At 40.6% G+C, this 27174-nt stretch overlaps 1 protein-coding gene across 3 annotated transcripts; it reads right to left on the bottom strand.

The window, feature by feature from the left end:
* Positions 1-610: 610 nt before the first annotated feature.
* Positions 611-26433, bottom strand: LOC115788197 (oxysterol-binding protein-related protein 3-like). Of its 3 annotated transcripts, XM_030741141.1 has the most exons (22): positions 26345-26433; positions 20338-20509; positions 19874-19990; positions 19092-19145; positions 18884-18997; positions 18540-18692; positions 18340-18430; positions 18133-18236; positions 16836-16925; positions 16578-16737; positions 16308-16432; positions 16066-16194; positions 15405-15498; positions 10290-10525; positions 9079-9216; positions 8648-8711; positions 8092-8170; positions 7838-7982; positions 7218-7362; positions 6972-7098; positions 1941-2063; positions 615-1750 (listed from the first exon to the last, which is right to left on the bottom strand). In XM_030741141.1, the coding sequence occupies exons 2-22, from the start codon at positions 20398-20400 to the stop codon at positions 1654-1656; spliced, it is 2448 nt and encodes an 815-aa protein (XP_030597001.1). In that variant the 5' UTR covers positions 20401-20509; positions 26345-26433; the 3' UTR covers positions 615-1653. The 3 variants fall into 3 exon arrangements, with proteins under 3 accessions (XP_030597003.1, XP_030597002.1, XP_030597001.1); XM_030741143.1 differs by lacking the exon at positions 16836-16925 and having other exon boundaries at positions 611-1750; positions 16578-16656; XM_030741142.1 differs by lacking the exon at positions 16836-16925 and having other exon boundaries at positions 612-1750.
* Positions 26434-27174: the final 741 nt, after the last annotated feature.

Raw genomic sequence — 27174 nt, 5'->3', positions numbered from 1 at the left:
GAGAAATCAGTTTTTTAAAAATCCATATTATATGACATACATATATTATGGTACTATAATAATCCTACTATACTACACAGAAATAAGAAAAAAATTCATCATCATGAGTCAAGCTAAGCAAACTCCAGTGAAATATCTTCACAGGTACACTATTATTTATTAGGTACACCTTGTTAGTACTGGGTTGGACCCCCTTTTCCCTTAAATATTAATGGCACAAATTCAACGAGGTGCTGGAAACATTCCTCACAGATTTTGATCCATATTGACACGAAAGCATCACACAGTTGCTGCAGACTTGTCGGCCTCACATCCATGATGTCAATCTCACATTTCACAGATACAGAACATTCGCCAGCTGCAGCTTCCCTCGGTTTCACAGCGCTTTGTAGGTAGTTTGATCTCATCCTGCTATCACTCTCCTGACTCGGGGGGGGGGGGGGGGGGGGGGGGGGGGGGGGCACTAAATGCCAGACACAGTTAGTGACTACCTGATGAAAACACATGAGCATTTGGCAGCTAAAGCCTGAAATTCTGATGCATAGACTACAAATTAAGCTTAAAGGTAAGAATGGTGATTTTACTGCTTCATAACTGCTGAGTGTCTCAAAGAGCAACTGTTTGGTAACAAGTTTACTACATAGTATTCTTAAGGTTAGAGGTCAGTGGTGTTAACTTATTTTGATCCATCCTAGTGGCCAAAAACATACTGCAGGCTGGGATTCACTTGAAGCCTGCACAACCCTGCAAATGAAAAGCAGGTCTGCATAATGGATGGAGAGACAGTGTTCCAGCAATAAATAAATACATTTGAGTACTGTACTTCAGAACATGTGCAAACAAACAATCAATGTGCCAAAATGTCATCAAATTAATCATCAAAGGATGTAACTGCTAAATTATATTTAATTCATAATTATTTCAATGAACTTTTTTTTTTTGATGACCATTTGAAGAGACTGGAAGTGAGACAAACAAGAAGCTGTGAGACGCCATAACTTAACCATCCCTTGTAGAGTTTATTATCTTCTTTCAACATGAAGTCTTATTGCCATTTCCTCAGTGAAAAACTGTATACACAGCCCCGTGATACTCATGATAATAAACAAGGCAGCATACTGAAAAAAGCTCCTGTTCTATAATGAGAATCTCTGATCAGGCATCAGCTGGAATAATCAGAAATTCTTTGAGTCACGATGTTGACTCGATGGAGGAGCACATGAGCAAGGTAAAAGCATTTGCACAAGTTCCCGTCCAGCCCTGACCTTCCTTTGCTCTCCAGATAAGAATCATACTGACATCATTAAACATTTTTAGTTTGAATAAAAGTGCAAAACTGCTACAGCAGCTCCTTGAATGCAGCACTGCAATAAAAAGGCACTTTGGTGAAAGCTGAGATGCAACAAAACAAACACATATGGACCTTTAGTCTACACGTACATGTAAATTACAGTTACAGGAGGGGAAGAACAGTAACACACTAATAGAGGTTCTATAGATTGTGCTCAGTCCAAAAAGAGGAAGCAGGTAGTCAGTGTGGATTTAGGTTACAATGACAAGCAGGTCAGGACACTTAGAGGCTGACCTCAGTTCAGTTTCAGACGTCCCTCTCTATAATAAAGTGAACTAGAGAGGTTTAGTTAAATCCAAAGGTCACCACAAAACAGGGAAGTCCATTTTGCTGAATCCAGGATCTTTCCGCAGCTCCCAGTATGTGTTGTTGCTCACCCACCTGTCATCTGTAGACTTCCTGTCAGCACAACACAAATTAAAACCTTTTATTATGATTGACAGAATTATGTTATTTATTAAATACAACACCACCACCACAGTGGCTGCTGTGGAGGTGATCTCTGCTCATGTGACAGAAAAAAACACATGCAAACACTATTTCTGATTGCACACAAAGATCCTTACAAACAAGTAAAAGAACAGCATACTTGAAAAAGCGTGGCTGGTGTGTCATGCTGTTGTCCTCCAGCACTTTCCTCCTCTCCCTCTGAAGCCGCTCAATTCTCTGTTTCTGCTCCTCAGCTCCCTCTACATTCCCCTCCTCCAGCAGCCTGGAATAAATATACAGTGAAGACGTCAGGGTGGGGGATCAGCGCAAATTTTTTCCTGCTGTGTGTCAGTGCCATTTCCAGCCTCTTTACTCCACACAAAAGAAAAACTCTGGCTTTCAGGTAGTATCAGAAGTGGCTGCAACTGACTTAATGCCACTTATGACATCACTTTTTAACAGCTGAGTGACGCTGACACCCCACACACAAAATTCCAGCAAATAGACTGAGCGATTAAGTGCTTAGTTTGTGCTAGTTTGTGCCTTTAAAACTAGCGTTTGTGCTGCTTTCGTTTTTGAGTTATTAAAAATTATTTTTTAAGTCATCCACAGGTCACCATCCCCCCATCATACTCCAAAACAAACCAGAGTGGTCTACTTTTTTAGTGCTTCGTTTGTGCTGGTTTGTGCCGTTAAAACTGGCGTTTGTGCTGCTTTCGTTTCGGAGATATGAATTATTATTTTGGCCGATAATGTCACCCCCCACCACCACCACCACCACGTTTTTTTAAAACGTGTGTAAAAATATAGTAAATAATAAAGTTATATACAACTATTCTCATTAAAAAGCAGGAAAGACCTCAGGTAGTTTTTCTGTACAACTATTTGCAGAGCGAACAGAAACAACATTTACCGAACGTCCTTTTCTGCGTTGACAACATCCGACAAATTCACACTGAATGAATTGGTGACAAGAAAGTGCTGAAACACAACGCATAACCAAAAAAGTATTTACAGCCTGCAGCAGGTGATTCATTGTCTTCTAATTAGGTAAAGACATGTGATCGCCTGACAGTAAAACATAACACTGACCGGTAAGCAGCACAAAAGAATTAAAGTACCGTATTTTTCGGACCATAAGGCGCACTGCATTATAAGGCGCAATATCAATGAACGGGTCTATTTTCATATTACGCACAAAGATACGGTCCAGCACAGATGAAAATAGGCCGGGAACATGTAGAATAAAATTCATCATCGTTTTCTGCGGTTTACTGCGAACGGTTTCTATTTTTGGAACAATGTTTCCACTTCTTGTTGAATTCATCTCCGGCGGCTTTGGCTGCTTTCCACACCTGCTGCGCCGCACTCTCAGCTTGTTTCTGTCTAATATCGTCAGTAGAGTCATTTTGTGAATCGATGATGGACTGTTTTACAGAATTCAATGAGGTCTTTGAACTGATCTGCCAGACCGGAGGAAATATCGCTGCAGACCACACAGTGATGCAGTGGTGTGGATTCCTCGGCCATCGGCGGTCAGACAGCAGCGCTCAACTATTTGAAAAGCGTACGCTGGGTGTCCCCCCCCCCCGTTGTACGCTCTGGAAAATGTCGATATTTATTAAACGTCCGTCACCAAAGTCGCACCAAACGTTTCGACAGATTTTTGAGCGCAGTGTACCACATAAAATTGTTTCAAGGTCAGTAAGCACAACAAGAATTCTTACATAAGGTGCACCGGATTATAAGGCGCACTGCTGATTTTTGAGGAAAATTAAGGATTTTAAGTGCACCTTAAAGCCCGAAAAATACAGTAAAGCTAGATTTAGTTGATATCTTTCGAAAAATCTCAAAGAGGAAAATCAGACAGTATTTTGTTATCCTAAAATTAACACATAACCCTTGAGCGACATTCTGGTCCACACTCCATACCAGTCGGTGACGGTAATGCACCAATTTCCTTGCCCGGGGGGTGACATTATCGGCCAAAATAATAATTCATATCTCCGAAACGAAAGCAGCACAAACGCTAGTTTTAACGGCACAAACCGGCACAAACGAAGCACTAAAAAAGTAGACCACTCTGGTTTGTTTTGGAGCATGATGGGGGGATGGTGACCTTTGGATGACCTAAAAAATAATTTTTAATATCTCCGAAACGAAAGCAGCACATACGCTAGTTTTAACGGCACAAACCAGCACAAACGAAGCACTAAAAAAGTAGACCACTCTGGTTTGTTTTGGAGCATGATGGGGGGATGGTGACCTTTGGACGACATAAAAATAAATTTTAATAACTCAAAAACGGAAGCAGCACAAACGCTAGTTTTAACGGCACAAACCGGCACAAACGAAGCACTAAAAAGTAGACCACTCTGGTTTGTTTTGGAGCATGATGGGGGGATGGTGACCTTTGGATGACATAAAAATAAATTTTAATAACTCAAAAACGGAAGCAGCACAAACGCTAGTTTTAACGGCACAAACCGGCACAAACGAAGCACTAAAAAAGTAGACCACTCTGGTTTGTTTTGGAGCATGATGGGGGGATGGTGACCTTTGGATGACATAAAAATAAATTTTAATAACTCAAAAACGAAAGCAGCACATACGCTAGTTTTAACGGCACAAACCAGCACAAACGAAGCACTAAAAAAGTAGACCACTCTGGTTTGTTTTGGAGCATGATGGGGGGATGGTGACCTTTGGATGACATAAAAATAAATTTTAATAACTCAAAAACGGAAGCAGCACAAACGCTAGTTTTAACGGCACAAACCGGCACAAACGAAGCACTAAAAAAGTAGACCACTCTGGTTTGTTTTGGAGCATGATGGGGGGATGGTGACCTTTGGATGACATAAAAATAAATTTTAATAACTCAAAAACGGAAGCAGCACAAACGCTAGTTTTAACGGCACAAACCAGCACAAACGAAGCACTAACCGCTCAGTCTATTTGCTGGAATTTTTCACGTGGGTGGGCTGTCAGCTTCACTCAGCTCTTAAAGCGTACCATTGGTAGTTAATTACTCGATAGTAGCTGCATTCATGTTAGTGACATACAAGGGCGTAACTTTGGGTCCAACATTGGGGGGGTTAAGCTATTTATTTATTTATTAAATCATTTAGTTTTCTAAAAGGATTCAGGAGATTTTGGGTTAACTTGAAATGTATTAGAAATACATTGTAATGCTTTTACTATGTATTTATTTAACTTTATTTGTATTTACTCTGCACCTTCAACAATTAAGAAAAGGCTTACATTTTTCACATTTCCTCCAACAGTAACAAGTATCTTTCATGACCCTGTTTTGTTTTACTACCAATTTTGCAGCCCCTCATTCCACTTTTAAATAAACTGTTTTAATTTGGCCTGCCAAATATAATAAATAAAATATTTTACAGCAGTCTGTTCTCCACTGAGCATGTGAGAGTTTAATGCAATCTTTACTATTAAACACGTTCTGTAGAGAAAAAGGTTTTAACTTGATGTGTTTAAAATATAATGAGTCTCATCCTGGACCTTTCTGGGACTCTCATCTTCAGTCCTGTTATCAGTACTAATATTAGTCATTACTAACTAAATACATAAAATATTATGTGTGTGTTCACTTGAGTAAAACTATATACTTGTTTAATGAGTTTAGTTTATTACATATTACAGGTATTGTACTGTGTGCCGCATGTGTGCAAATAACCACTTTTATCTTCTTTATCTTTGACTCGTTGTCAGATTAGGAGGAGCAGGTCTAACGGAGCTAAAATACCTGAACCGGTATTCATAGTGTGTCTGATACACAGCGGCATAGTTATTAAATCATCAGCTAACAATACATTTACCTCATTTTTATTTTTCCGCTTTTTTACAAGGGGTGCTGTGCTCTTCATTTATTCAGACTACACCCGCTGCCCAGCAGCTGCTTCCACAAGCGAAAGCTGCCGGTTGGTAGAGAAAGCGAGTTGGGTGATACCAAGTTTTTGTGGGGAGAGGGGGGGGGTTACATTACCAAATGATTAAACATGCTAGTAGTTTACCTAAAATTGATAATGAATAAAGATGTTATTCATGTAAGATGTTTTTTGTAAAGCGAAATGATGTGACTTTATTGGGGGGGGGTTATAGTGATTGGATCAGATTATTGGGGGTGTCATAACCCCCCTATCCCCCCCACAAATTACGGGCATGGTGACATATACATATTATATATGTAACATAAAGAATGTGGTAAAGTTCTGGCCCACACAGCAAATGAGGAGTTTTCAATAATATCTCAAACTGGTAAGCTAAAATTATACCTTTATTGCATATCCTTGGGTATTAATTTGAACAATTCACTCCAGATAAAAACAAGATGGGAAGCTGAAATTAACACAAATATACTGCAAGATAGGTGGGAAGAAATATGTACAGGAGTACACCTGATAACCAACTCCAGACACCAGCAATCGTGGCAAACATTAGTGCAACACAATCAGTGACCATACTTCCTATGAGAATATTTTGGGAAGAAATATGAAAGGTGCTCAAAGAGATGTTGGTATTTTGGGGTCAAATGCCAAAGGGGACTGAAAAAAGACCCAAACAAATTCTTCCAGGAGCTAACAGTGGGAGCCAGTTGAGCTGATCCTGACTAAGTGAACTGATCTGGGTTAACTCAGATCAGTTCACATGTGGCGCGGCCAGGTTGAAGACATGAATCACGCTGGTTTTCCCGTTTTGACTTCTTCCACTCCAGTACCACTGCTGATGCAGAGGGTTTGTCTGAGTGGTGACACCTATCATTCAGGAGTATAGCGCACCCTCGGTGTTGGTGATGATGGCTGTGGTGACATCGTAGTTGACTCGTGACACAACCAGTGCGGTATCCAGCCTATGTTTAAAAGACAATCTCTCTCTACAAAGAAGGACATACATAATCCTCTTCATCTTTCTGTATCTACACTACTATAGCTGTTGCTATGGTTATGTTCATCTCTCTGACTTGTGCTGCTTCACACCACATGGGCAAAACCAGACTTGGCCCACAAATTCATGGGAACAAATGGTCAGATTTAAATCCATCAACACTACAGGATCATCTATTTGGAACTTCATTGTAATCAGGACTAAAAAAAATAAATGAGCACAGGGATTCTAAATGGACAGTGTTCGAGTCTGTCCACAGAAACAAGAGACAAACAGTGGTAACCTCTGGTCCGGCCTGAAGCGTGTGTCTGTGGGGGGTAGCAGAGGTCTTATGGTAGGGTCCAGCTCATTTAACTCCACTGCAAACTGGGTGAAGCCATAGTACTGTTCTTGGTTCACTGGCATTGAATCTAAACACAGAGAAACACATAAAAATAAACAGCTCTAATATTACATCCAGGTCGGCTTTGCGGTTCGACTGGAGTGGTGCGGAAAGTGTGACCGACATTTCCAGCGATTCTTCACTTACTTGCTCTCCAGATACACGTGGCAGACGGTGGGTCTCCTTGAAACACTGCTTCGTGCCATTTTCCAAAAATGGAGTGTACCACTTTTCCATTTGAATCTGTAACCACACCCTCTATTTCATTCACTGTAGAGCTCCATGTTCTTGCCTAAAAAGGAAATATTTGTATGTTTAAAAAGAATAATAGGAGAAATATATATATTACACCCTACAAAAGCAGACATTATTCCATACAAACTATGCAATAAACATTCAATGAATCTTGTTAAATAAAAAAAATGCAGCCGTATTAGTTTTTGCTTTTTTAAGTTCAGTTTCTCGTTTGTCCAGTAGATGGTGGTGTTTATGTACATAGTGTAGAAGGACTGTTGCTACTGCTCCTGTTGCGGCTTTATGTGTAAGTAATGGGAGTTTTAATAGGCAGTAAGCTTCTAACAAATGTGGACAAATTTTAAGAATCTGCTTAGATGATGATGATGGAGATTTGAAAGAAAAAATAAAAATCACTGTAAAATTCTAGTCAGTGGATCTAAACAGACAGAATTACATGAATTTGGAAAATCAATAATCCAAACATTTGTTCCAATAATAATGTCTTACAAACCGTATTTATGTTTCCTAACCTTAACAAATGTAATTTTGCACTGGCACACATTGCTGTTGATGTTCTTGATTGCCATCTCTCCGTAGTGTTCGATCCAGCGCTGGCCGCTCACGATGTTATGGATGCAGGAAGTCACTTTGTTCCATTCGTAATGGTCCCCAAACCTGCAGAAAACACACACAATGCAATTACTCTGCTAAAAGCATGTGTTGTTTAGCCTGCACAATGCACAACTGCACATACACATTAAAACAGAAAAAGTAAAGGACCTACCCAGGTAGTGTGACATGTGTGGTTCCCATGGGAACTATTTCCATGGATTTCCCCCAGAATTTATTTTTCCATCGAACATCTGGACGGAAACGATCGCAAAAACAGCAGGTGAGTGTTGTGACGACACAAAAATCGACAAATTATCTGATTTATATATCTGGAAAGCGGCTTCTCTGGTCGCTTCTGTAAACAATAGTGTCTTTTAATGCAGCTTCATGTGCACTGAGGGGAATGCAAACGAGGCAACAATCTGTAGTTTCATTGGCTACCACAGGATGCTCAGTTATTTTTAACAACACACCAGAATGTACCAGAGCTTCCACTTAGGCTATATTAGTATAATCAGTACAGTGCAAACATATTAAGCAGATAATTATCACATGATGCAAAAGTACAAAGGTACAAAGTGGCACCAGTTTCTGCCTCATATACAATCTACAGCATGCAGCAAATACCCAGGAACAAGGTGTGGGAGCTCTGATGTAATCTGCAATAAGCCCAGGCAGACAGAGAGTAGATGGGGGTGTTTATTCTAAATAGGTTCTCTGGAGCTCACCTTGCCAAAAGGTGAAGTTCTTTGAATCAGAATGACATGCTGACACAGGTGGGTGATGACTCAGCTGGGAAAGAAAAAGAAAAAAGGTCCGTTATTAAAAGTTTGGGTCTTGAAGGTGAAACATGCAACTTCTTTTGCGAGCTATAAAACCATTAAAGCACGATCACTGCAGGGCACCTTTTCACTAACATTTGCTGCTACTAGAGAAGAGTCACGAAGAGAGCGGCATTCTTCCAGTGTACAAGATTTCCACAGATACCCCTAACAGACAATCTAATAAAGGTGTCACAAATCATTTGACATTTACATTAACTTAATAACTTTGAGATGATATAACAGCTTCAATCAGCAAGAATGTTTTTGTGTGTTAAAGGTTTGTGTGCAGACTGCAGAGAATTCAGTGAGTTGAGTGCAAAGTGTGTGACCTCTACCTGTTCAGCTATAAACCTGAAGCCTTTATCAGGCCTGTCACACTCGTACGTCTCTCCCAGGACGGGGTTAAAGGGTTTGTTTCCTGCTCGATAATAGCTGGATGCATAGGAAGATATTGCAAAGGTAGCAACATATACCTGCACAGAAAAGGAAGAAAAAGAAGGATCAACAACTTACATGTGGTTCCAAACAAGAACTGAGAGATGTTCACACTAGGTCATTCTATATAAAAATCAAATCTGAAAAACATTCCCACCTGACCCAGTCAGAATCAGCCACACGGAAAACTGAAAAATCCTATTTCTATTTCCTCAGAATGACTTTTTCCTATGACCAACTTTGAACGTCAATATCATGAGATACATCACAGTCCTAATAGCAAAAATGATCCCATTTAATGTCTATGAAACAGTAACAGAAACAAGCGCTGGTGTGTCCTGAAGGTCAAACTTCAAAAAGTGAATTTGGATAAACTTTCATGGGTCATAATCACCATATTAGATGTGTGGCTGGTTAAAACAACCATATAGCATATTAAAGGTCTCCTGTTAAATTACATTTTGATACAAGAAATCATTTGGTTGCAGTTTTTAACAAAACAAAATTGGTGTAAAAAAATAAGAAAAAATAAAGCACCGCATTTCAACCTACCCCTAAAATTTTCATAGTATGAAAGTCAAATTTTGCATAGCTTATTTAAGTATGTTAAAGCCACTGTATAAAAAAAAAAGCTTGAGAGTGGAGTGAACCAGGAAAGAATTTTCCATGGAATAAGCCCATAATCTGTTTCTGTGAAAATATAGCTTCACGTCTCAGATTGTGAAGATAATACTGTGTATATGAATGTGTCAGGGTACAACTGTGTGGCAGAAACTAACTCTGCTTAAATTAATCAATGTATAATTCATGTGTGTGTGTGTGTGTGTGTGTGTGTGTGTGTGTGTGTGTGTGTGTGTGTGTGTGTGTGTGTATATATAGTTTGACTACAACTTAGTAACTTCCTCGCAACTAAAATTAATTGAAGGCTCGAACAAAAGCACACATAGAGAAAAAGAAACAGAGTGGCTGCCAGTTCCTCTTTTTTTTTTAACATTCCTGTCAGAGGACTTGAACTCAAACCTCTAAAATGTGTAACACTCTGCATGAAGGAGACTTTCTAAAGTGAATACGAATGTGGATGTTTTGCATGTAATCCTCACTCCCCACTCACCATGCGCTGGTAGGGGTCTTGAGTCTGATTAGCGGTGTCTAGCAGGTCGCTGTACTCCAGCTCCTCACACAGCCTCTGCAGAGTGTTGAGTGGCTCATTGAGGTGCACGGGCATGGCAACCTTTGACAGGTCCTTACCAATGTTGTTTCTCAGGATGTTCCACAGGCTCACACTGTTGGCAGGGCAGGGAGAGGGCAGTGTGGAGCGTCGATGAGCCAGGGTCACCACGCTGCTGACTACAGAAAAAAGATTTCATAAGGAAGTGATACAGGGGCAGAGGCAGATCAATATGTATGCTGTTTAGAGAGACAATTCAATTCAATTCAATTCAATTTTATTTATATAGCGCCAAATCACAACAAACTGTCGCCTCAAGGCGCTTTGTATTGTGGGTAAAGACCCTACAATAATACAGAGAAAACCCAACAGTCAAAAAACGACCCCCTATGAGCAGCACTTGGTGACAGTGGAAAGGAAAAACTCCCTTTTAACAGGAAGAAACCTCCAGCAGAACCAGGCTCAGGGAGGGGCAGTCATCTGCTGCGACTTGTTGGGCTGAGGGGAGAGAAAGACATGCTGTGGAAGAGAGCCAGAGATTAATATCAATTAATGATTAAATGCAGAGTGGAGTATAAACAAAGTAAATAAGGTGAATGAGAAGAAACAGTGCATTATGTGAACCCCTCAGCAGACTAGGCCTATAGCAGCATAACTAAGGGATGGTTCAGGGTCACCTGATCCAGCCCTAACTATAAGCTTTATCATAAAGGAAAGTTTTAAGCCTAATCTTAAAAATAGAGAGGGTGTCCTGAATCCAAGCTGGAAGCTGGTTCCACAGAAGAGGGGCCTGAAAGCTGAAGGCTCTGCCTCCCATTCTACTCTTAAGTATCCTACGAACCACAAGTAAACCAGCAGTCTGAGAGTGAAGTGCTCTGTTGGGGTGATATGGTACTATGAGGTCTTTGAGATAAGATGGGGCCTGATTATTCAAGACCTTGTATGTGAGGAGAAGAATTTTAAATTCTATTCTAGATTTAACAGGGAGCCAATGAAGAGAAGCCAATATGGGAGAAATATGCTCTCTCTTTCTAGTCCCTGTCAGTACTCTAGCTGCAGCATTTTGGATCAGCTGAAGGCTTTTCAGAAAGCTTTTAGGACAGCCTGATAATAATGAATTACAATAGTCCACCCTAGAAGTAATAAATGCATGAATTAGCTTTTCAGCATCACTCTGAGAGAGGATGTTTCTAATTTTAGAAATATTGCGCAAACAGACAGATGCTGTAAAGTTAACTTCACTGTTCCTTGCTTGGAAAGAGCTCTTTTTTGTTTATATGTTAATATGATTATGGGTGTAGATTGCAAGCATATATACACTGTAGTGCCAAAAGTATTCGCTCACCTGCCTTCACACACATATGAGCTTGAGTGAGATCCCATTTTTAATCCATAGGGTTTAATATGAGGTCAGCCCACCCTTTGCAGCTATAACAACTTCAGCTATTTGCTTGACCATTCTTCCAGAAGTGCATTTGAGGTCAGACGCTGATGTTGGATGAGAAGGCCTGACTCTCAGTCTCTGCTCTAATTCATCCCAAAGGTGTTCTATTGGGTTAAGGTCAGGACTAGTCAGGTTCTTCCGCATCAAACTCACTCATCCATGTCTTTATGGACCTGCTTTGTGCACTGGTGTGCAGTCATATTGGAACAGGAAGGGGACATCCCCAAACTGCTCCCACAAAGTTGGGAACATGAAATTGTCCAAAATGTCTTGGTATGCTGAAGCAATAAGAGCTCCTTTCACTGGAACTAAGGGGCTGAGCCCAACTCCTGAAACCCCCACCACCACCAAACTTTACACTTGGCACAGTGCAGTCAGAGAAGTACCGTTCTCCTGGCAACACCACGATTGCTAATATGACCCAGACTTGTCTATCAGATTGCCAGATGTAGAAGTGTGATTTGTCACTCCAGAGAAAATGTCTCCACTTCTCTAGAGTCCAGTGGCAGCGTGCTTTACACCACTGCATCTGTCGCATTGCATTGTGCTTGGTGATGTAAAGCTTGGATGCAGCTTCTCAGCCATGGAGACCCATTCCATGAATCTCTCCATGCACTGTTCTTGAGCAAATCTGAAGGCCACATGAAGTTTGGAGGTCTGTAGCGACTGACTCTGCAGAAAGTTTGTGACCTCTGTGCACTATGCACCTTAGTGTCCGCTGACCCGATCTGTGATCTTATGTGGCCTACCATTTCATGGCTGAGTTGCTGTTGTTCCCAATCGCTTCCACTTTGTTATAATACCACTAACAGTTGACTGTGGAATATTTAGTAGTGAGGAAATTTCATGACTGGACTTGTTGCACAGGTGGCGTCTTATCACAGTACCACTCTGAAATTCACTGAGCTCCTGAGAGCGACCCATTCTTTCACAAATATTTGTAGAAGCAGTCTGCATGCTGGATTTTATACACCAGTGGCCATGGAAGTGACTGGAACACCTGAATTCAGTGATTTGGATGGATGAGTGAGTACTTTTGGCAATATAGTTTATATAAATGTGTGGAGGACCCTAAGAAGACCAGGGAAGACTAAGGTTGGTGCAAATGGGGACTAATAAAAGAAGGAAAAACTTGATTTGGGACTGAATGATTTGATTGAAGAATACATTCCTTCTGGCTGTGAAAACATTAAACAGCATCTACAGCAGTGAACAAACAATGTATTAAGAAACATCGCACTGAGTTTGTAAACATGTCTGGAAGTTGGTGTTAATTTTCAACATATTTATGCACTGAAAACTGCCTGCACAAATGCAAAATAGCTGACATTTTCATATCAATAAAAAAAAAATGGCAAGAAACCTTACTGATACCAGACATTCTCATAATTAATTTGATGCTGATACTTCTGGAAAAATGTGCATAGAATCCCTGCCTCTCTTTGCCACAGTGAGATACCGTACTGTGCAAAAGTCTTATGCCACCCCTCATTTCTTTATATTTTGCTAGGAAAATGGGAAATATGTGCAGTGATTTATTGAAACAGCATGCATGGAAATATAGCATTTCAGTAAAACTGATTTTGTACAATTCCATCAACCTTTAAAGTCAATAGTCAAGTCAAGTTTATTTCTATAGCACATTTAAAAACAACAGCTGTTGACCAAAGTGCTGTACATCTAAAATAATCAAAGTTTTGAAGCAACAACTGTAAAGGCCCCACTCTTCTGTGCTGTAATCTGGACCTCGGGACAGCTAGGAGCATTTGCTCAGCAAACTTCAGTGATCTGGTGGGAATGTGCACACTTGAAAGATCAGAGAGGTGAGACGGTGCTAACCCATGCAATGCCTTAAAAACAAATAATAAAACCTTGAAGTCAATTTGAAAACTGACTGGCAGCCAGTATAGGGAAGTTAATATGTGGTCTCGCTTACAAGTGCCAGTTACTAACCGTGCTGCAGCGTTTTGGACCAGTTGCAGTCGGCTAAGTAGTGGCAGACTGACACCTGAATAAAGACGATTACAGTAGTAAAGTCGAGACAAAAATGAAGGTATGGATAGCTCTCGCCACGTCTCTGAAACAGAGGAATGACCTTACTTTTGCGAGTAACCGGAGATGGAAGAAACTAATTTTAATGATAGCATTAATGTGTTTGTCAAAAGTTAAATTTCTGCCAAAGATCACTCCCAAGTTCCTGAAAAAAGGCTTTATTATAAGTCTTTAAAGAGCCAAGATTATAGAGGTCAGGAGCACCAAACACTGTTCATTTAAGTTAAGAAAATTTAAAGCCATCCATGTCTTAACATCCTCCAAACAATCCAGTAAGGCCTTCAGAGGACTCATCGATTTATGTATCAGCAGCAGGTAGATCTGCGAGTCATCTGCATAACAATGAAATGACATACCGTGTTTTTAAAAAATTGAGCCCTGGGGGACCCCACATGAGAGCAGGCTTTTTGAGGAAGATAACCCCCCCCAAACTAACTGTAAAACATCTGTTGGTGAAAAGATTTAAACCATTCCAGTGCAGTCCTTTTGATTCCAACAAAGTGCTCCAGCCCAGAGATAAGGATGCTATGGGCTTACATATCAAAGGCAGCACTGAGATCTAATAGTACTAAAATGGCAGAATCCCTCAGAGTCAGTAATAGTTAAGAGCTTATTTAAAACATTTAGAAGACCAGTTTCAGTTCTGTGCTGTGCTTTAAACAAAGACTGAAATACTTCAGTAATACCATTTTGATCTGAAAAGGTCGGGAGCTGAAGGACAACTTTCTCCAGGATTTTAGAAAGATTAGAGATTAGATTAGATAAAACTTTTATTAATCCCTTTAGGAAGATTCCATGAGGGAAATTAAAGTCGAAAGAAAGGGCAATTTAGAAATTGGTCTGAAGTTGGATAAAACTGTTCAAGGTTTTGTTTTTAAGAACAGGCTCCACCACAGCAATGTTTAAAATCAGCAGGTACACACCCAGACGCTACATGAGCAGCAGCATTGGGAGGATTAAGAACAGAGTTAATAACGCGAAATAATCTTGTGGGACTCTGGTGCATTCTAATAGAGTCCTGTTGGGGTATAGAGGGTTAATTGACCAAACAAAATTAAAGGAGTCCATAAGATTTTAAACATCACTAGTCAGCGATGTACTTAAGCAGCAGACACAAATATTTAAAATCCCATAGAATTAAAACACTATCATATCTCAGCATAATTCCTGCCAAGAATTCAGAGAAGGCTTGGATAAAATCCTCGTTGTGTTTCGGTGGTTGGTAAACAAACGTGCACAGCACCGGAGTGGACAGTTTGATTTCAAACAATTGCAGTTCAAAACTGGAGTAAGAATCATTTAGTAAATACTTTCCATCAACTTTGACAAGCTCTCCAACACCACTGGCTGAAATACAGCCCCAAACCATGACTGAGCCTCCACCATGTTTTACAGATGGCTGCAGACACTCACTGTTGTGCCTTTCTTCTGACCTCCTCCACACATGCAGACAATGACTTGAATCACAAATTACATATTTTGATTCTTCTTTCTATACACAGAGGAGTCATTCTGACGTCGCGCATATACACAGATGCACAGTTTGTTGCTGTATCACTTACTGGAGTTGTGTCTCTCACTGCCCCCCGCGTTGCTGTAGGTATCCACGGAGACGCTGTCACTGACATCACTGATATAAGAATCATCATCGGACGCCTTGAAACAGGAAATCAATGATGAAAGGTCAGTGAGCTACCGGGATACAGAATCAAAAGGACAAAAACACACATATCCAGAAAGTCATGATCTGGACAGAAGAGAACATTTTAGGAGTGATAGGCCTCCACAGAAACTGTTTAGGCTGTGCTTTTTTAAGTTGTTTATCTAATGTGTCTGTTATGGAGCAAACGTAGACCTATTAAGATTTTCCATATTTTCTGTCATATATATATATAAAAAGAGTTATAACAGTGGACAATCATGTTAAAGAGGGCCTGAAATTCAGCAAAAACTCAGGCTTCTGGCTGCTCTGAACACTCAAATTTCTGACAGTTGATCCTATTCAGGCAGGGGATATTCCTAACGATCATCTTAGGCACACAGCTCTGGCTGTGAGCATAGCAGGCCCACCCACCTGCCTTCTGTTTGCAAGGAGCAGCGAATCAGAAAAACTTGGTCTTGAAGAGAGGGGAGGTAAAACGGCTTGTTGAACTGGCGCTACGCTAAGGCTCAGTATAAAATTATTAAGGATTACTTGTAACAGTTAATCTTGTAATGTCTGACCTCGTTCTCAGAAGAGGAGGAGGACAGGAGGTACTCCTGAGCATCAAAGAACTCCGTTATGGATTCTGAGAGAGATCCTTTGCTCTCACTGGAGACCTGGTGCACCAAGGAGTGGGGGGCATCAGAATCCTGATTGGATAAAAAGACACCAGGTGAGAAAAATTAGACCAGTGGTGACAGATTGTGGATATTTGTGAAGTAATTATACAGAACCATAGGTTTGGAGCCAAGGTGTCACTCACTGAGGCATAAGCAGTCTTTAGACCGACAACATGAGGTGGCTGGGTGGCCTGCAGGTCAATAGTGTGTCTCAGCCTGTCTCTCTCTGCTACCAGGGAACTAAAAGCTGATTTCAGTTTGACGTGGACTAGAGAAAGGCAAATGTCAGAGACAGAAAAATAAGCAGGGACACAGCAGATGCTGAGTTGTCATGGAAACAATCTTATCATACAGCAGCAAACACACAAAAAAAGCATATTTTTCTGTCTACACTACACCAGGAAGAGACTCACTGCTGCTGGCCAGTCGGCAGAAGTCCTCTTGTAGATGTGAAGCATCTGGAGGTGAGTCTGGGGATTCAGGAATGACCTCCTGGGTGTTTAGATCAGCAGTGGAGAGATTGGGATTGGAGGTATGAAGGCGATAGGATTGGGGGGAGATACAGCTTGGAACCTGACAGTCAAATGCAAAGGACGGTGAGACATGATCTTCCCTTCATTCCCACTATTTAATAATGCTTCAGCAGCAGAAAAGAAAAGCAGGGTGTGAACCTGTAGTGTGGCTTTTGTGTCTTTGCCATTGTTTTTGGACCGCCACCTCCTTGGCCTCTTCTCCTTTTTGGGGATGTCATAAGTAGCTGCCTGTGGCGTCACAGACATATTTTGAGATAGCAACAACATTACTTTGTTCTTAAAATAATTCCAACATCAGGGTTTCCACCACTGTTTTATAGGCCCAGCATCCCATCTGGCCTAACATGACCCTCTGCCATACCTGAGCACCACAGATTTCTTTTTTAAGACAAAAGCTACTTAAGGTAGCTTATGCTTCTGCCAACCATTTTGACACAGCTCAACAAAAACAGACCTTTAAAAGAGTGAATGAAGAACCGGGGAATGGCTTTAACTTAATACTGTTATACCTGTTAACCCAGGCAGTGTACTCTTAATGTCAGTGCCACGCCTGGATAAGTGGGGAGGAAGGGCATCTGACATAATATCTATGCCAAAACAAATATGCAGACCAGAAATATGATCTGCTGGGCGCCAGGGTAGCTCAGGGCGTGAGCAGGTGACCATGTATGCCGCTTGTGGCCGGCGCAGGTTCGAGTCCTGGCATGTTGCCATTTGCAGCATGTCTTCCCTCGTTTTTCCGCCCCGTTTTCCTGTCTATCTCCACTGTTGAATAAAGCCGAAAAAGGCCAAAAAAATATCTTTGAAAATAATTTTTAAAAAAAAGAAATATGATCCACTGCAAAAAGGAGCAGCTGAAAGCCAAAGTAGAAGGATTTCTTTTTATGCTATTAGAGGGATATAAACTCTTGTGTATCTTTTTTTTCTCCTCCTGTGTGCAGAGTCGCATATATCCACATTTAGCAATTAGTGTTATAGTGGCATGAATCAAGTACAAAATTAAATTAGTAAATTGTACTGAATTTACTCTACCCTTCCCCACACCCATTAAAGCTGCCAGCTCTAACAACTTTTCTGGTGGAAACCCTGTATAAGTAAGATAACCGTTTTTCTTATTAATCTCTTTGAACAGCCGGTGGACATTACAGCTTTAACAATATTTCCCACACATAAACATGTACATATTTTTAGAAATTCAAATTATCATTGTTTTAAATGTTATTTTCTCATCTGTAGGCTAACCACCAACTCTTATTGTGACGGTTCAGTGACTTCTAACTGCTCAGCCCCACCCCTTCTCGTCTATGTTCCCCACCGGCACCCTGACCAAGTTGCTGTTGTGTCATGGTTTCTGTGGGAAACACTTATTTATTATTACGAATAAGACCTCCACCCTTTGCAGTAATGTCAACTTAATCCAAGTGCCTGTGCTCACTTGTAGTCCACTGATGGCTGGAGCTGAGTATGTGCGGTGCAGGACCTCCATACTCTTCAGCAGCACGTTCAGTTCCAGCAGATATGATTCACAGTCATCCAAGTCTGAATGAAAGAGTATTGTTAGATCAAAGTTTGGGTGCAGGCAGGCACAGTGATGCTGTAATAGACTAAAATCAAAACAGCAAAGAGAAACAGACAAATCAACCTTTGCAGCACTTGTCCATGTCCTCTGAGGAGTGGAGCCAGGAGCTGATCTTAGACTGGTGGACTGATGCCTGCTTGGTAAGAGTTGCCCTCTGTTTGAGATGGATGAGAAAGGATGATACACATAATCTTACAAAACACATCCCAAAGGCAGACTTGACTTTTTTTTCCCCCCTACAAAAGACCACTGGGGCAACTTACTTTTCTAAGCGAGTCATTAAGAGAGGGGGAGGATGTAGCATGGGGGTGGAAGAGATGCTTCTCGTGGGGATACATAGCTATTTCATTCTGCCGAAACAGACGGTGATGACGCAGCTTTGACACCCACTCCTCAAACAGCTCCGGGGACTTCACCTAGAAGCCATAAAGTCAAGTTAGCTTGAAGAAAACTTAAAGAACGAAAGCTTCTGTGGATGTCTTTGTATGAAATGCACAAATAAATCAAAGAGAAGGCCTGCCGAGATTGAGGTATTTGCTCAGGAGGATGCATCTCAAACAACAATATGACATTCATGTAGAATTCAACTCATTTTCTCAGGAGTTACCTTCAGGTGATAGATGTTGTCTTCTGTGTCCAAATCAATGCACATGGCTTTTTTCTTGACCGACATGACAGAGAGGCCGACATCTATACAGCCATGTAGTTTCCCCTTTTTCAGCTGTGCAAAAAACACTTGCAGTTAGCATTTAGCTTGTGTGCTTTTTATATATAGAAGATGGACAGACAGATGGGAGTCATAAGATGATACCTACATCAGTTTCCCGCTTTCCGTACTTCATGACGCCTTTCTCCAACAAAAAGTATCTCTGTGTGGGGGAGAAAATCAAATGAATTATGTATCAGGGCCTATAAATTACTGGGTATATAAAGAATTAAATACCAACAAAAACCCAGTAAAGACACTGTTGTTTTGCACAATAGTCCGCTTGACCCTGACATTTAAATTTTACAACTCAAGTGAGATAAGTGACTCACATGATTATGGATCATCATCATGACATAAACAGGTTATGGGATCACTGCAGTTTACCAATTAAAAAAAAAAAAAGGGGAGTATGGTGACAGAACTTGAGGCCTCTTTATCAGATAAACTGTGGTCTATTTAAAGGGGCAGTTCCATCATGTCTCAAGGAAAAAAGTTTCCAGGTATTCATGATTACAATCACTGAGATCAGAGGGGGGGGAAGATGAGTCAGGCTTACAGTTTAACCAGCTGGGAATAAAAAGAATGGAAAGAAGGAAATACAAAGAGCTAAAAGAGTAGAGAGTAGGAAATGTGGAAATAGCCTGAGGTATTAAAAGATAGCAGGTCCGAATACTAATACCAGTATGATACTCGTATGTATCACAGAAAAAGTATGTAAAACCTTGTGTTCTACTGTCTGGCCACACTTGTATCAAAATCAGTCAAATTTGGAGTAGTGCAAGACTCTCAAATAAGCTTCAGTAATGAGGCAGAAGAGTGTAAGAGGCGTTCTGTAACAACAAGCAGTGTTGCTGTCTGATGCTTTAAGAAGTCAGGCGAGGCCCCCACCTTATGCCAGCCCTTCATGGGCCACTTCCTCCTCTTGAGCAGGAAGCCCCCCTGCCTCTCAGGCTCCTGGATGCTGGCAGGAACCCCCCTGAGCCCTTCCACAATCTCCCAGTTATCCTGAAGGACGATACAGGAGCAATAAAGCATGTGACAGTGAATGTCTGTGGTGTGCGTATAAATTTCATTATCACAGGAGATATTATTCTTATGAAACACTCTGACTGCAGTTATTGTTCAGTTTGAACAGTGTGGCATGCAATTTGTAGGAACACTGAAAATTTGGTCACAGTGAACAATAATTAAGAACAGAAGCACTTTCAACTGTTTGACAGTAAATACACAAAGAAACCCAGTAATAATATTTAACCTGTTTCACAGCCTGAAGGGCACCACAGTGCATGGTGTATTTGAATTTAACAAATCAAAAGTCACTCAATATTAACATGTACGGCTGTAACACGCACCTGGTTGCCGTCATGCTTAGAGGAGCCGCTGCTGTCACTGTGAGTGGGTGACGGTGATGTCATCTTTTTGCGCCTCGACAACCCTCTGCCCTTGTGGAAACCTTAGCAACAGAGATCACAGATGAGCCGGGAGCATCACGCTGACCTTTGAAGGCCACTGCAACATTCAGCACTGCGGAGAGCAACACACAGGTTTATTTTAAAGCAGAACAGAACAGCAGCAGCACGGGATCTGTAATCAGGATGAGAGGAAAAAAACAAAAAAAAACAAAGCAGAAGAATCACTGACTCACTGTGCGTCTGACTGACTTTGAAATCCCCAAAGTCCAAAGTAGCTGTGTTTAACGGAAGCTATCCATAAATATCCAAGATGAAGTCATTTGCATGGGCTCTCTCATGCTCACTATAAATTAATTCAGATGTAATAAGCTGTGCACACAAGTGTTATGATTGAGTCCCATTGTTAATAAAGAAGCATGTTCTAGGTGGATTTTAAACACTATAAATGTCAAACTTGTTTTCCATTAAAAAGATAAGATGAGCCCATAATGATAAGATTGGGAAACCATGGAACATATGAGTAGTACAGGGAGACATTTCATAGTCACATAGTCAATATTTAAATCATAACACTAAGTGTCCCGTATGGAGTATGACATCAGTTTAGGGCAAAAGTTCAGACCCTCCCTTCTCTACTCTGTATGTATTAGGTCCATTATAAGTTTGCATTTTTAAACAGCATTACAAAAATACCTGAACTCATCATCACTGTTGGCTGATGTTTACGGTCCCTATGTCGCCAAACTAGCCATCATAAAAAAAACAAAACAAACAAACTTGTTTTGCTTGACAGGTTTGTGAAGTTTTTCCTGATGCTTTATAATCACAGAAATATATACGCTCACACTCCGTGTGATGTAACAATCATTCTTGTCCAGGGTGTACCCAGCCTCTCACCCTATGACAGCTGGGATGGGATAGGCTGTCCCCCCCATCCGAATTGGATAAGCGGAAGAGGATGGATGGATGGATGGATGGATGGACCTCAAATGGCATGTTCTAAACTTGCTGTATTTATGGTACTCCCTTCAAGCGCCGATCATCTCAAAGCGCTGTCTTTCAGTCGAAGTTCATTGTGCATGTGAAAGGGAAACAGTGAGGGAATGCCTCTGGGGTTAGCATGTGACTGAATGCATGCAAATATGTGTAAGTGTTTGGACTTGCTGCTAGCTGCAAACTGCAAAATCTCTGGTGGTTTGAGTGAGTGTGTGTAGTCTGTAGTTCCCCAGTACCATGCTCAGGACGTGAGTCATCAACAGGAAAGAATGTGCACACTGCGCTTCGATACCCCCGGCACACCAAAACACGAGGCTAGCTACCATCAAAACACAGTTAAAAGCAGAATAAAACATATGGACAGCCCACTTTTTTCGCAGCTCTAGAGCACAGACTAAAGCATCAGACAACATATTTGAGTAGGCCTCAGATTATAAACTCAGGGAGCTAAGTTTAGCTCATCAATCTGTTCTCTTTGCACTTTTCAGGCATTGAAATACCTGGTATCTTGAGCTGCACTCACGGACATGAATCAGGAATTTATTGCACACACCTACTGCATACCACAGCACTGTAAATACACCTAAATGTAGTGTAAACAACAAAAGGTCCATTCAATCATACAACACCGCATTCAGATGTATAGCAGGAGCTCAGGGCCTCAATAGTGAGTTTACAACGTTTGAGGCCCGGTGCAAGGCTACATGTGCAATATGTGGTGAGTACGAACAGAAGCATCAAGCACCACTTTACATAACAGGCTTAACCTTGCCTGCCTTCCATTCTTGTCATTTCTTTCCTTTCATAGAAGCCAGCAGAAAAGTTTGCAATAACACACAATTCTTTAAAGCAAAACCTCAAAAACTGCCACAACATGCAAAAGCTCAGTATTCATTTAACAGGCCTTTCTGACTTATATGAGACAAGTCCCTGAACATCCCACTGGGTGCTCTACTTAACTCAGCTGACTGGTTACAGTAGCACTGTATCTCACCAAGGCCTCTGCACTGTAAGACTAGAAGTGCTGGGGTTTTACCTTCGCTGTTATGTAATGTGAGTCAATCATTAATGGCCCGACACCTTGTAAGTGATCTCTTAAGAAGGAAAAGGGTCATTCTTGTAGCAAGGGATAATGCAGCAGAGTCACAAGGTTTTAATGGGGGTATAAAGGCTTTAAAGGGGATGGAAAAGTGACTGTTTCCTGTGTATGTCTTTTTTTAAAGCATGTGTAAGAATTCGTGATTTTGTGAAGAGTTGAAACAAAAACAAATATAGACCATAAACATTTAGCAGCACAAGAGCTTCCTGGTCTAACAGCAACAATAAATGAATCTGACTGAGGTATGTTGGTGTTCTTCTTCTTGTTTTGTATTTCCTGCCACTCTGCACTTCAGTAAAAAGGACCTACAGGTCCCTACAGTGAGAACAGTTTATCCCCTAAACTTCAAGATTAGCCTTTAAAACAGTTTCATGTTGAGTACAGACATGCACAGATTCAAGAGACAAAAGTCAGAGGTGTAAATACAACAACGGCTTATTTTTCTTGTAGCTGTTTCCACAGACTGTACATAAACGATGGATGTAGTCAAGGTGAAGTCACCCATTGGTTAATGAAGTTCTATTGCGAAGCCTCCAGAGGGCACTGAGGAAAAGCGTGATCATATGGTAGAGGTCTTATTATCCTTTCTTACTCTAATGGGAAACAGTTTACAAAACATTCATGCTGCAGTCAATACAACGTGAAATGGACACTAAAAATCCAACATCTGCATTGGCTTGACTCTTCAGACCCGAAAGCTATGTCCATCTTTTATATACAGCCTATGCTTTTACCATTCTGAGAAACTAGCAAGAGGCAAAGCTTCATCAAATGCCCATAAGACTACACCACTTGTCTTCACTCAAAATATTCCTGAACAATTTAAAGTATGTTTTTACAGGCATAATTCAAAGTCTACAAGAACATTTTCCGTTTTGAGCCGAACTACAAACAACACCGACTACATACATTTGTAGAAAAAACTCTGACTTTTATAAAGAAACGCCTTATGTGATTGCTCACCAGTTTCAGACTGAAGCTTGAGAAATTGTAAGGCTGGAGTTTTCCGGTTCTGGCATGGTAAACACAGACGATGACTTACCAGCCAATCCATCTGCTTTTTGCAACACATTCTTGCAACACAGTTTGCCAAAAACCTGACAGCCCGCAGAGTTTTCATATATGCTCCCCATTTCTCCAGAAATTAAGTTGCTTCAGAAGTACTGGGTTAAAGCTGTGCATTATTATCAAACATAGAGCTGTATGAGACGATTTAAACAGATTCACATCCTGCATATTCATCTAGCCATTTCAGACATCAACACCCAAAATTTTGTGACAAAAATAGATTAACCCACGTGTGAAGGCATATGGTGGAATCGGGTCATGGCAGCAGCACTTAGCTTATCTGACCTTTGACATCAAGTCTGATTGTGTGCACGACTGATACCACTGACATTTGTTTTTCCCACCTGAAAGAAACACAGTGCCCGTTTCTTGTGTGCAATTAGAGAAAAAATAATGTGGGTAAGAACGAGTGATCAAAGCAGCCCCAATATGCCACTCAACAGTCAGCGATTATTTTTCATGTGCAGCTAAAAAAAATGGAGAATGAGAACAACTGTGCCCTTAGATTCCTGACCAGTGTATTTATAAAGGCTGCATCACAAAAGACATCTCTCTGTCTCCTTCCTGCCGAGACAAGAAACACTTTGTGTTACTGCTCAATCACTGGTTGCTATGGATACCAAAAAAAAAAGGCAAAGGCAAGAATAAAGTTTGTTCTTTATGAAAAATCTGAGTATATAAAACACCAGACTATTTATAGAACCTGCAATATTAAAAGGAGAAAACGATTTCACAGGAGTCTCAGTGCTGACCAGCTGGCTGGCATGTAATAGGATATAAGATCCTTTAACTTCATATATCCACAGGTGGGCTATTCTCAGACAGACCACTTGGTGTTTTAGTCTAACAGGAGTCGTCTGTATTTACCAGCTTTAAAGTGGGTGTTGTGGAAAGGAGAAAGTGACACAGAGATAACTCAGTGAGTCGCGTAGGCCTTGCAGGATGTTTACACCCAAATATGTTGCAGCAGGAAAAAACATTTTAGCTGGACAGCAATCAGCTGATTGACAGACTTACAACTGCCTCCCTTAGAGCAATAATCCTCTGGCCTGAGATTCTGTGCCAGGAGAGCCGACTGGAACAGCATCACTTGGAGTAGGAAATTAATATCTTGCACAAGGGCACTTCACCAGGGCAGATGCATGCCAAAAAATGGGTTTGAAAACAGACTGCTGCATTTACGGACACTCTCTTGCTGCTAATACGCAGCCTGGGGCCTGAGGAATTACTATTTTTATACATTAACCAGCCGGCTATTTGTGAGATTAACAGATTAGATCTCTAAAACGACAGAAACATCCCAACAAGCAGGGTGACGGTTTTTTTAAAATGCTGTATTTTGCCTTACTAACCTTGAAGTTGGAGAAGCTGGTATTTGTGCTTAGAAACATTTATCAATTTGATAATTGATCAACTTTTCAACCAATACTCATCTGCCCACTGGGTAAGTCAAACAGTCACTAACAAAAGATCATTTAAAGGTTCTTCTATAATGATGTAAAATTCTGGCTCAATAGCGATGTGTAAAATAATAATTTGACATCCAATGAGGACATATCAGAATTGGCTGATATATCAGCCTTGTTGACAGATATCAATCCATTGACAAGATAAAACTACATTTGCCAAAATAATGTATCTATTATGCCACAAAAGCATCAAAATATATAGTTCCTTTTCCTTTCAAAACACACCCCCACACACACACACACACAACTTTTCCCAACCAGTTTAGCCATGTTAACAAAAAACCTTCAGGGCTGTGGCGGTGTTTACATTAGCTTGAATGCTGGACTGGCACTGTGTACCCACAGGCAAATCGTGAATGGCACAGTGATAGCGATGCCATGATCACTCATGCATAAAATGATCTTATCTGGGGTAGGAGGTGCAGGGCCCAGTACTGATTTACAGTTTAATTAAAAAAAAAACAAAAAAATAAAGCACCATAAAGTCCTGGAAGTCTCATGACCATTTCAAGAATTTAATGATGTGGAGATGTGCAAACAACAATGATTTTCATTATTAATTAACATGCCAGATCATTTCTATTCAACGTTAAATAGGCTTTTGTGTGTGTAGCAGATGTGTAATATCCAGTTTTGGTCAAGCCAAGTCATCAAAATATATACAAGTATATTTTCTTTAGTATAAGTAAGGAATTAGTTGGATTCTTGCTGAAAACAGTGTGAAATGTGAACACAAAGCCACTAAAGAGATAACTTTATGCCCATATTAAATCTCAGCTTCACTACAATCTAAATATTTGATATAAACAAGTTAAATAAAGTTTAAAAAAAAAAAAAACTACCTTGATTTTGATGACTATGATGTCAGAGAAGCAGCCAATGCGGATTGGTTAAACCAAATATTCATTCATGAGGACAAACTCCATGGGAAGCAGGAACCACAGGTGTCCCGTTTAAGGGCACAAGACAGCAAAGCTCAGTTCCTGCTGCCAGCACAGCAACGCAAAGTTGCCAGTGTAAACAAAAATTACCAACATATTCCATGTGTTCGTGAGCTCAGCGCTCACGCAGCATCTCTAAGACGCAAACACCAAAAAGAAACGCTATAAGTATGTCTTTACACACCAAACTGTGAAGAGCAGTCCATTAATAATTCTATCGAAAGCGATACTTTACTTGAGCCCCGAAACCCTCGGCGACAGGAGCGCTATCAACTCTGCCGTTTTATATTAACGAAAACAAAACAACAACAACGGTAAAACACAGGCATAAATAAACCCAAGCAAAGTGTTTTAATAAAAAAAGAAATGCTTACAGTTCTGTGGAATAAGCTAGTGCATCTTCCCCCTGTAGTACAGAGCTACTGCTCCTCGTTTTACTGCCAGTGTCGTGGATGGGGAGGGGCTGCTATGTGGACAGGAATGACCGACGACCCTCAGAGCCAATCGAAATCGAGGATATAGACGAGGCGGGGCTTTTTTTTTTTTTTAAACCAGCGTGACGTACACATACACCTCCAACACCAAATGAAGAGTCGAGGTGAGAGTTTAGCATCAGGATCTGTGTGTTTTATGTTAGTACATCATTTTAGGTTTATGTTTTATTCACAAACTCCCCCTGTGGCTTTAAAATATGTGGTTTCTTTACCTTTTATTATCAATAACCAGCAAATTAGATGGCTGCAAGAGTCAAAGAAAATAAACGCAAGGCCTGTACTTTTAATGTAAATGCTCCCAGATAGCTACAGCTATGACTACAACAATCTTTTATTGATTACATGTAATCACTTGAGTTTAAAAAAATGTTCATTACAGTTTCCTAAAGCCCAAGTTATATTGAAACTTTCTTGTTCCGCTTGATTAATGCCAAAAAAAGCTAATTATTATCTGAAGCCAGGAAATCTGTGGCATTTAAAAGCTATAGCTGTAAAGCTGTAACATTATTCGCTCAGTATTTTCCCACCTATCACCTATCTCAGTCTTTCAAAAGTATCACCAGCTATGTACTGTAGCAATCTTATTGCAACGCATAACTGGTGACAGTGTGCATTGTAAGTGGCTTTTTGTTTTAAAAATAGAAGCCACTAGGTGTGGACTGTGGTTCTTCATAATTCAAGTGCTTCATGACACCATGCTCAGTCCAGTG

Source organism: Archocentrus centrarchus, chromosome 11 (genome assembly GCF_007364275.1).
Source record: "Archocentrus centrarchus isolate MPI-CPG fArcCen1 chromosome 11, fArcCen1, whole genome shotgun sequence".
Classification (NCBI taxonomy): domain Eukaryota; kingdom Metazoa; phylum Chordata; class Actinopteri; order Cichliformes; family Cichlidae; genus Archocentrus; species Archocentrus centrarchus.
The sequence above is the reverse complement of the archived record's forward strand: the minus strand, read 5'-3'. Positions and strand labels throughout refer to the sequence as shown.